A 12,105-nucleotide genomic window follows, 5' to 3' on the forward strand; every position below is an offset into this window, starting at 1 on the left:
ACTTGTAAAGAAACACTCAAATAACATATAACAGCTGAATTCCTAGGGAAAAAAAAACATTAAAACAACATTAGGAACACCAAAGACATTTATTTCTTCCTTCAAACTATGGGAATAAATCTTCTTCTGTACATCCCACCACAAGTGCTGAGAAGAGGGAATATTTAAAGACACATTCCACTTCTGTGCCCATTGTAATGACTGTAGCATATCCCATGGCTGTACCAATGATTTCCCTACACAGAGTGCTTTCATTACAGCAAGGCAAAAGTGTCACCTGCTGTCTTCAATACTAAGCAGATGAAGCATCACCAGCAGCATTATTTCCAGTATCCTTACTGATGAATTTTCTCTGCAGAAAGTTTTATTAATACATGAGTTCACTGTGTGTAAGTGCAATGCACCAGACAGCCGTAACTCATTGTAGATTTATTATTTTGAAATAATGGATTTTAAAGGCAAACTATTTTCAACAAAATTAAACACCAGGTTTGTGTTTGTATGCTCTGAATCCATAAATGCAAGCTATTTGTATGAAGTCTTCACTGCACCAGGGCACCTATCTTGTTTGAAAAAATCCAAGTGAAAACCAGGATGTGTGCACACACATTCCTGCCTGCATGTGGAAATTTGCAGGTAACAGCTTTGTCCAGTCACACGTCCTTTTGCCCTCTGGTGGCTTTCTACGTCCCTACATGAAACAGAAGAGCAGAACCTATTTTTGTAGGAGTTTAAAAATACATTTGAACTGGGACAATAAATGTGTTTCCACATATGTTTCCATGAATTTGAATAAGAATTTGAATTCTTAGGCGAAGCAGAGGCAAGCACAAATACAAAAGATGACAGCAACATAGAAACTTACTAATTATACTTTTAAATGTAGATTAGATAAAGATTCTGCTTTTAAATTGAGTTTTACCTCTTCCTAGTGAAAGGAATTAATCTAGCTTTATGTCATGGATTTAAAACAAAGATTCATCTGAAAGGCCAAAGTTAAAACCAAACGAAGCATTCTACTGTGAGCTCCAGCATTAGTGTAACAGTGTCAACTACCTAATCTTGCAGACCTGACCCTTTTAGGTAATCTCATGCCATGGAAAAGGTGAGAATAGAAGGACTCAAAAGATGAGCTCCTCTGTTTACAAAAGTTAGTTAATGCATGTAGAGAAAAACAGTTCAAGTCATCCCAACATGATGCTGTCTCTAAAGTGGTAGTTACAGTTCAGGAAAAAGCTCTTTATATCAAGACTGACAGTTTTCTGAGCCTTATGTGCAGCAGTAGATGAGGAAGTCAGCAAAACATCAGCATCTTTACAAAGGGCACTGAGCATAAAAGAGAACTGATTGTTTCACAGCCCCATGAAAACCTGATAAGCCTTTCTATAAACACAGAAATCACCAAGCTGGCAAACAACTCCAGCCCATGATCTGATTCAGCATTTAGTACCTGAAAGCAGACAGAAAAGAAGCACCTTCTTCAGAAGAAAGAACTAGTATGAATTAAGACAATTATCATTGCTAGAAACTTAATTTTGCCTCAATGAATGCGTGCACCTAATACCCAGTAATTAAACATTCTCTTCAAATTGAGCAGCATGAAGCTTTCGTTTTAATTCATCAAGATTCTTTAAGAAGAACCTCCACAACACCTACTAATCCTTATCACAACAAAACCACCCTATAGCACCAGACACTGTAAAAATGCTATACAAAAAAAGGATAACTGTTTCAAAATATCCTCTTCTCTAGAAGGCTGAAATTATCTCTAAAATGACTACTCTTAATTTTGTGGAATAAGCCACATAATAGAACCACCATATTATTGAGATCAGCGGAACAGAAATTCTTGACCAGATCTTCATACCACTATTTATTTCATATACATCTTTATCACATCTTTCATCTAATTTCTGAAGTACTTGCATGTTGCTCTTCAATACAGTCTCCAAAACACTCTCTGTATTTTATAGAGCTCTGCAATGGAGAACTATGATAGATATTTATTTTTTGGCAACTTACTTAAAATAATGTCAGGCACAGATCTCCAGCCCTGAGACCAGAAAGCACAATTTTTTTGCAGGCTAAGTTAAAAGAAGGAGGATACACCCCAACTACTCATGAATTTTCATGATCTGGGCATCCTTGTCTGAAAGTACACTGTAACTTGGGCCCACACCAAAACTGCTCAGGGAGCACTCTCACAGTTTAATAGTAGGCTCTACTGCAAGTCAGTCTCTAGGTCAGTGCCATGGCCCTGTTCCAAGTTATTAGAATACAAATATAACCTTATAATAGTCTAATATCCTGGGATTATTTATTTTACTCTACAGGTTACAATTTCCAGCAAAAAATTTCATTATAGCAATATTGCTGTAAAAAAAAACCAAACAAACAAAAAATAAAACCCCAACAAACATGCAGTGAGCTGACTGATCCAAAACCTGATTATTCAGCATTAAGACTTTCACAGCTGGCAGGTTCTATCCCTCACAAACTAGCAGGTGAGGGTTGTTTCCTTCAATTGTTTTCAGTGTTGATACAGCTCACACATACATTTTCCACAGTGGCTTCCACCCTACCTGACATCATTAGAGTAAATCATTCCAAACATCAGATTTTAATGCTGTTATTTTTATCACCTATATTGTGACATACTAATTTTCAAGTTTTCAATTACATAAAAGTACTCTTGTAGTCATGAAAATACCCTTGCAATCCAATTCAAAATTGCACAAACAATCAGCATAATCATTCTGTTTAGTTTGCTGGCACAGTTTAAAACAGCTGAAAGAAAAGCTGAAGCCTCTAGACCACTGTTCATCTTACAGCAACAAAACTAGAAGTTAGATCCAACAATGTAAGACTTGGCAAATTATTTCACCAATCCTTTCAGTAAATGCCACAGAAAGGAAGAAAAACAAGGTCTCAGGAAAATAGAAGAAGTTGCCACAGATAAGGAAGAAACAAAATACAAGACAAGAAATGCTTATCAAAAGCCAACAACAACACATCAGAACAACACAGATTTTTGTATGGACAGATGCTAAATGTCTGCTAACACCTAAAAGTGTTATCTTATCTGTAACATTTCTCAAGCCTCCCACAAAACTGACTGCCCAAAAGCTATTTTACCGTGTCATACGTATTCTCATATATCCCTTAGCTGTTTTAGGGATCTCCTTATTTCTCCAATTCTACCATTGCCTTAATTTCCTCACTTTGTCTTTCAGCAGCATTTCCCCTACTAGACCTGAGATGTCAACAGTACAATTGTCTACAATTATGCTGTGAGACATAGTCCTTTACTCTTGCCCCTCCAAGCATATCTTTCTCCTGCACCCAGGGTAGCTGCATACAAGCACATCCTAAAAATTCACCTTTGCAATAATGGAGACCACTACCCAGATCCAAATGGAGGTTCAGCAGGCAAACTGTTTTCCACCTATCCAGAGTTTTTGGTCTGGATCATTTTTCTATTTCCTTTCCTTTATCTCCCCATCATGTAATGCAAACCCACCAGCAGTCAGCCCTAACCCTTGACTTCCCAAACAATTTCACCATTGCCAAGTTTCTGTAGAACATCTAACAGAACACAGTAACTACCCAAGTAGCTGGCCAGTACGCAGTACCCAAATCCAAACAAACCACTAGTTTCCTTGCTGACATGCTAAATAGATTCATCTGTATCTCAGAGCAATGCATTCATCTGGGGGTTAATTCCAACTTACAGGACATAATAAAAGCTATATTCAGGTTTTGCAAACAATGTTGTATAAACTATAATTATATTTATAAAACATTATTTTAGCTTTCCCCAAATTCATCACCATGATCATTCATTTCAACCTCTTTGCTTAGTGTTCTGGTCCACAGAGACCAGATCCAGGACTCACTCGAAAAGAAGCCATCCATTGCTTCTAGCAAACTGGCAAATGGCTGCAGAACTCTTTAAATACCTTACAGAATGATCCCCCTGAATTCCCCATTCCTTTAATGATGTAGCTGAAGTTTACTTTATAAGTCCACAGGAAACAGTCTGCTTCCATTTTAACAGTATCCCAAAACAGCAGGTGAGAGACGGGGGAGATGTATAAACAAGCAACAGATTAAAAATAAGTTCTGTATGAAACAAAGCAAATTCAAGGCATGACTCCCCCAGCCTCCAAACCCAAATAAAACCTGCATCCACCACTGCATATCGACTTGACTTGGATATTTTTCAAACACCTCATAACAGTGTATGATAAGCTGGAATGACAAAAAGGGCATCATCAACATATTTCCAAGTATTACCCAACACCATATTAATCATTGTATCAATGCAGGGATACAAATTTTTTCAGCCATTTCTAGAGCTGAGGCTTCTATCACCTACTTTACATACAAAAATTATTAGATACATCATCCTAGCCCAATGACTGTTGGTATTTCTTGTTGCCTCAGAACATTATTAAAATCCATGAAATGGCTTTCTGAATTCCCCTCCTATAGTCTGAAACTTGAGCAATATTGAGACTCTATACAGATAATTTTCCAGTGAAGTCTAGCACTTTGTCAGGTCTCCACTGTTCTAGTTCCCAAAAGACTCCCCTTTAGTGTAAATTACAGGGTTTTGTCACTTCACTTTTTCACAATGAAAAAATTATCCTCGAGTAGGCTAGGATGCTCTTGTGAATAATGAAGCAAGCTTCTTTCAAACTTGCAGTAGGAATATACATGTGAAATGATTTTCCCCTTAGCAGTTGAAGAAAGTGCTTGGTTAGTTACCAACTAACCAGTTAGTTACCAACTTCTTGAAGACTAATTTATCTTCATTTTTAAACTTATTAGGGTTTATACACCATAATTTTTCTTTTCTGATATTTAAATGTGGATTTCTACTAAGAAATGCTCTAATCTCCTTAATTACTTTGTCACCTTTCTTATTCACTTTTTAGAAGTGCCACTTCTGTCCAATTTTAATTTAATGAAAGCAATAAAAAAGAGAATAGTCAACTAGTCAGAACAGCAAAAAAAGAAGAAAGGTGTAAAGTTCCTAGAATTGTTCTGACATGGATTTTCTACTAAATACAGCATTCTACATTTTAATTTTGAGCTACTGTAAAGCAAATGATATGATTTCTGCTTTGCTGAACATAACTTTAGGATATTAATGAGTATCACAGGCAAATAAACACATGTAAATTTTCAGAGATTAGGCATTAAACAAATTACAATGCAACTGTAGCACTCTAGCTTATAGTCACTTTTATCATCACCCAAAAACCATCCCTAAATTGCATTGTTCTCTCAAGAATCCAGCCTTTTAGTTTAAGACCTAATCTGTCTCATACTGAACTTTAACAACCTAATTTAACTTCTAAAGCTAGAAGACTACCAAACTAATTTCTCCCCTTGATTTTTACCTACTTTAAAGCTGTCAGTAACAATCTTATTCTCTTCAAGAGGAAAAAAAAACCCACAAAAAACCCACACCCCTGTTTTAATTCAGTTGATTTGCTGTAGTAGAAAAATGATGCATCAACATGTCACAAAACTGATTAATAGTGCTTGAGTTCTTCTGCATACCTCAGATACTAATTTTACAAAGCCTTCTTCCCCTGTCCCCGAAATATTCAGACTATAATCCTTCTTCTCTTATACTTAGCTTCTTTCATCTATTTATGCACTTCCTCTCTTCACCTAGGGAATCTGTGATAAAATACAACATTCCTAATTCTCACAACATCAATTAGCTGCCAAACATGTTTGCAAAAAGAGGAGCTACTTCTCAGTGTCTCCTGAAGACATATCTTGTCTCTCAGCAATGTCAGTTACACTGGGATGGTCTTCATACATCTCTAGCACAAAATATTGATGGAGTGAGTTAGAAATGTGTAGCACAGGCAAGTGCTGTGCTGCCAGCATAGCAAATTCCTGATGTTTTCTGGAGGTTGGAGAAGATTATACATAACTAGCAAGCCTATCACTTGAGAATAAAATCATCTTCCTATAATATCAGTCGTAACAGTATAAAATTTCCTGAGTGGCCTTTTCATGATCGGTGAGGCGGGGAAACCACTACAATCGAGGCAGGAACTGAGTCTAATAAGTTCTCCATTTGTTCTCCATTATGAGATTGAGTCAGTATTTTTGAAGTGTGTGCATGAGGAGGGGTATGAGGGGAGACACAGTTCCACAATTTTTTCTTTATATTAAGACAAAATGCCCTAGAAAATGGAATTTCTGGTTAACATCCAAAGACACAATTATTCCAATGCTACTGGAACCCCATTATTCTAGTTAATGTCATAATTGAGAATGCATTGTTAATAAAGCCTTGTGTTTTTTCAACGTCAAAATGAGACAAAGTTGTAAATACTGATGCTAACAAAAAAAAGATTGTTTCCTTTATTTTGACTTCAGAGTCAGGAAGGTATTTTCCATTTTAAAACCTAATTGTACATTGATACTCTAGTAAAACATCTTGAACAAAGAATACCAACAGAGCATCATTTGATTTTACTTTACTGAATTTTCCTGTGACTTCTTGTGAACAAGAAAGTTATCTGAGCCATCTTATTTTTATTTTTTAGGGGGACGTTCTTTTCTTGAAAGTATAGAATTTAAAGATATGCAGAATCAATGTCAGTAAATAGTAAATATTCTGATGTACTTTATATAAAAGGGCAGTAAAGCCAAAAATATGAATGGAGAGTCTGCATCCAATCATGGAAATGTGCTATACTTGACACTTTTGACATAATTTGCTTAGAGTTTCCAAAGGCAAAAGCTCATCTCAAAACAATGACTGAATTGTGGTTGCTGCAAGTTTAGTCATTTAGGGGCAAAAAAATTTATTTTATCAAAAGTAAGGACTTAAAGAAAATAATCTTAGTGGACAACAAGGAAATTATTTTTTATTGACATAGAAGCATAACTACTATGACTCATAAGTACATGACTTTGTTCTTCACTAGGTGTAGTAAATAATAAATACATTTTAAGTTCTACTTCTTTATGCCTCTTTCACTTACAAGTCAAGGACAAGTAAAAATATTTCATATATCCATGCAGGCAGGAGAAAAATAAAATCATGCTCTCAGAGAGTGACAAGGCCAGATTGTTTCTACTTCTGAATGAGGTTTCCCACCAGTATGTTTCAGGAGAAAACAACACATTACACATTTACATATCCACACAAATGGGGAAAAACCTTCAGATCTAAGCATGATGGCGTGGGATTTTACAGAAGTAGCTAAAATACTGTCTTTGAAATAAATAAATTAAAAAAACCCAAACCCAACAAAACAAAAACAGCAACAACAAAACCATATTAAATGTAGGAACTTCCCTATACAAGAGGATTTTTTGAGTTTTCATTAAGACTTCTGGTATGTCAATTCAAGACATCCCTCAACCAGAATAGTAAAAATTTCCAATTATTATTACATAAGCAGTCTTCTCAAACACACAGAGATGGCTTAAACTTTCTATTTGAACTTTGACCCCAGAGAAAACCCATTGTTACCAGCCAAATGCACACACCCATTTCCCATGCAGAATTCTTCGCACTCAGAAGAAATTATCAAAAAGCTTTGCATATTACATTATTTTGCTAAGTTTTAGCCCCTCAAGAAAAAAAAGAGAAGCAAACCAGCACGTCATTTGTATTTCAAAACATACAGGAAGACTGCTGGTGTCATCTGTGACTTTTAGGCAGTAGTACTAACTATCACGTAGTTAAGTAAAAAATAAACAAGAGTCTCGATATCTCAATAACATAACGGGATGATAACAACTGGATGCCATGGAAAGATTTTCACTGCATTTGAAAAAAGAAATTTATATTTCCCAACTTCCTATATAAAAGGCAAATTCCTCTTATAAATCAAAGATCAGGACAGCTGTGAAAAAGTGCCCTTCTATTTGCACCTACAGTATCTTTTTTTCATACTGCAGTTATTATAACTCTTTGCAAGTATGCAAGAGGAAAAGAAAACTCAGTATCTTTCCCAATATAAAGGAGGAAATTTCACCCTCTTCCATTAGCTCATCCAGTGAGCTAGGAACTATTAATAATGGACACATCTCACATTTCTTCAATCCCCCAGTTTCAACAATGTTCAAGTCTTGACAGAATTAATAATGGACACATCTCACATTTCTTCAATCCCCCAGTTTCAACAATGTTCAAGTCTTAACAGAAGTGCTGGGCCCAGACACAAGGGATAGCCACAATACTTACAGCTGCTCCTGAGAGCATCATCTCATTTGACTTGTAGTTCGATGAGAAAATGAGTTGAGTCTTTTTAAAACAACAAAGAAAGACAATACATTAAGAGTTCTAAAGGTTTTGATGGCTTAATTTGGCTCCATTACTACTTGAAATAAGTTGTCTGCTGAATGCAGTATTCCTTATTACAGAACCCCACACTGTGTGCTTCCAGTCCTATACATTGCTACTTAGAGCCAGTAATCACCATTTGAGAATGAAACTTGTCTACTGCAGAATGTTAATGGATAATTCTAAAGTAAGATGTGTGAAGAATAAACAATAGAGAAGAATATTAAGAAATCAGATAAAATAAATCTAGAACACAAATTTACTGCAGAATGTTAATGGATGATAATTCTAAAATAAGATGCATGAAGAATAAACAATAGAGAAGAATATTAAGAAATTAGATAAAATAAATCTAGAACACAAATAATCTGGAATTGAAAACATTCATGTGATTTATTAGGTCCAATAAAGGAAATTGGAAATCTCACAGAAAGGCTATCAATCAAAATGCCTACTATCATTTCAATGGAAAGATCTACTTAACTTATCTTCTATCATTGGGTTTAAAAAGTCATAGGCATTTTGATTGATAGCCTATAATTTCAATGGAAAAATCTACTTATCTTCTATCATTGGGTTTAAAAAGTCACCTAAGATTTGTGAAATAATTCAAATTTTATCAGTTTTCTTTCAATCCAAAAGAAGTAGGAGAACTAAGCAATCCTGGAATCCTCCTCCTAGTACAACGAGAAGGCTGAACAGCAGGAACACACATCTCTACAATTGTTCACAGATGTGCAAAGCCTGAAATTCACTCCATAATTGTTAGACTCTTGAACTGTATTTCCATGAAAGAACAGACCAATAGACTAGATGAAATAATATTTATTTCAATTGATACCTCAGATTTCTTGTCAGAGAGAAAAATCACTCCCTGCCCCAAGTGATGCAAGTGGATTTCTCAAGCCTCATGACAGAAAACCTTCACACCTGCCTCACTCAGGAATTGCACAGAGACCCTTAATCTCAATAGCTGTGCACTTATGGTAAGCTTAATTAGACAAGGAACATTCCTACTGAGGAAATATTTAGGTAAGAAGCTGTAGCTCTCTACAGGCATACCTGCATTTCACATATGAAAAATAACATTACATAGAAACTTCATCTGCAGTTTTAAGTAAAGCTTGATGCCAGCACATTTTGAAAGATATTTACTTGTACTTTCAAAAGCAAACATCAATAAAAATTATGCTTAAAGTAACAGGAATGCTTTGCACTCATCAGCCAAACATAAGGTTTATTTTGCCGCTTTTCTTAACATGAATGCAGAAGTTGACTTCTAACCAAGATAATCTAAGGATATGACACAAATGAAGTATAAGTAAAAGTGTTGCAGATTTTTTTGGAAATGCTTGTGTTGATAATTCCAACTGAAAGTGTCTATACCTAGCTAGAGCTTTAAACTTTACACATTCAAAAATACCAAAGCACTTGTACAAGTTCAGCATATTTAAAAAGGACTTACTTTTATTGTAGCAGGTTGCAAGTACACCTTTATCAGCAGGACTTGTACTAATGTGCCAAATTTCACCCACTTGATGAAGGAGAACATTTTTGTTTATAATGTTATTTTCATCATCAAAATCTATGATGTGAATCTGCAAATACAATAAAATAGAACATTAGGGTTTCAAATGTTTTCCTGTGGGTCTTAATTATACACAATGACTACATGGAACAATTTAATGAGATTTTTATAACCGATACCTATTTAATTAATTATTATACTAACAATTTGCTATATCATTGATTTCATGCAGGATTAACTTTTCTAGGAAAACACAAACAATTTCCCTGTTTGAGGAAATACCATGCTTATTCTCAGTTTTCAACTTACAGCTGGAAGGTGGTTTTTCATTTTACGGCTAATAGTAAATAAGCCACATATTACAATTCAACACTTCTCATAGCAATGAACAAAAATAACAACATTACAATCCTTAGTCTAAATGTCTGCACCAATGCTGCATCCAAATAATCTAATTCAAATCATCTACAAAGAAGGAAGGAGAGAGAGGGAAAGGGCTCTTCTTTGAAGCAAGTACTTTACACACAGTAAAAAACAGTTCAGTTTAGCAGTCGCATATTACTACCAAAATACAAATCTACTCATTTCATACTATATGGAAACAAAGTACTGAAATATGAAGAAAAACAGTAATATTTAAATATATAGATAATATTTTTAAAAGACAGAACTAAGTTTGCTTTTTATTATTTTCATTTTTGTTTGTTGCAGATTTCTTTGCTACGCTTTTTTTTAATAGGTCTATCATTTTTCCCTCCCTTTTTTAGTCAGCTGTTTTTCTGTAGTTGCTGCAGAAATACAAGGAATTTAGAAAGATTTTAGCCTGGCATAATGTACAGAACGAACTTTACTCATGGTACTAATTCCCCTAAGCACAACAGTGGACAAATAAATTCAGAAGACTCACAAATTTTGAAGAACTGTATCCTCGGTAAAAAATAATTTTCAAAGTTGGGTGAACAATGAAGAGGGGGAAAAAAAGCCAAGAGTTATCCTATCATCATGACTGAATCAAGTTAACTAAATTAACTACTGAATCACTGCAAAAATCTTAGCTATACAGAAATACAGAAGATTTTCTTACAATACAGAAGTTGCAATACAGGTCTCAACATCATCTTAACACTATTATTTTTAAGGGGATGAGTTTACATATTACCTTTCATTTTACTGCCCAAACAGTCATCAGAAACTCCTCCTTCCAATATAATCCTGGACCTCATCAGCTACATAATTCTTCCATTTTGTCATCCCTGGCATAGAACTGCCTCTGCAGCTGATTAGCAAATTGTGTTTTGAGACTTCATTTGCTGCCTTGAACCTAGGAATCTATTCAAGAACAAGAACACTTTCCATCTACCCTAACAACTGTATATCCATCTTAGACTGACAAAAAAGATCAGTTTAACCTCATACCTTGTTTTTGCTTTGAGTCTCCTTTGGCAGCTTAGGCCAAGTTTTTCACCTGAGAAAGTGAACCATAAATGTAAACCCCATTTGCTACAGTCACACACATCTGTTCCCACACTAAGCAGGTTGAAAGTCAGTCAGCACATAAGGGAGTGCTCTTTACCCCACCTGAAGCCCTTTGAAGGCACAGACAACCAATCTCTCTCTCTGCTGTTACATTTCTGATTCAGCTGACAACGCAGACAGCTCTAAACTGGTGGAACACACAGGTAGCTCATGAAAGGCCCAGACTGAAATTCTTGGGAAATACGAAATTTAATTCTTATGCAGCAGTATTGTACACATTTGTGAATTCAAAAATTACATCTTTCACAGCTATGTCAGCCAATCTACGCTACCTACCAGAATAAGTTGATCACAAGAACAGAAAGAACTGCAAAAATTCCCCCAGTGTTTTTTTTTCTAAGAATCTTCCTATGTATTTAATGACATGATATATGGAATAGTCACTTCACTAAATACTAAGGAAAACGGAAATTTCATAGGAAGTATTTGAATACCAAATACTGTACACCACCATGTTCACCATTAAATCATGTTTTCAAGTGCCATATTCACACTTTTTTGAGCTCTTCCAGGGTTGATGACTCCACCACTTCCCTGGGCAGTCTTTTCCAGTGCTTTATACCCTTTCCACATTTTTCCTAATATCCAGCTTAAACTTCTCTTGCTGTAACTTAAGGCTATTTCTTCTCACCGGTTCTATTCCAGGGCTGATGACCCCACCACTTCCCTGGGCAGTCTTTTCTAGTGCTTTATAACCCTTTCCATGAAAACA

The 12,105-nt window shown here is 35.4% G+C and overlaps 1 protein-coding gene across 2 annotated transcripts in view; it reads right to left on the bottom strand.

Annotated features, from left to right (window-relative positions):
• EIPR1 (EARP complex and GARP complex interacting protein 1) overlaps nt 1-12,105 on the bottom strand; it is a 77,669-nt gene that overhangs the window by 54,005 nt on the left and 11,559 nt on the right. For both annotated transcript variants that reach the window (XM_039715573.1, XM_039715572.1), the window contains exon 3: nt 9,795-9,927. In XM_039715573.1, the coding sequence (XP_039571507.1) occupies nt 9,795-9,927 (133 nt within the window). The remainder of the gene's footprint in view (nt 1-9,794; nt 9,928-12,105) is intronic.

The sequence above is a fragment of the Passer montanus genome, unplaced genomic scaffold (assembly GCF_014805655.1).
Source record: "Passer montanus isolate IOZ18808 unplaced genomic scaffold, ASM1480565v1 scaffold34, whole genome shotgun sequence".
NCBI classification, from domain to species: domain Eukaryota; kingdom Metazoa; phylum Chordata; class Aves; order Passeriformes; family Passeridae; genus Passer; species Passer montanus.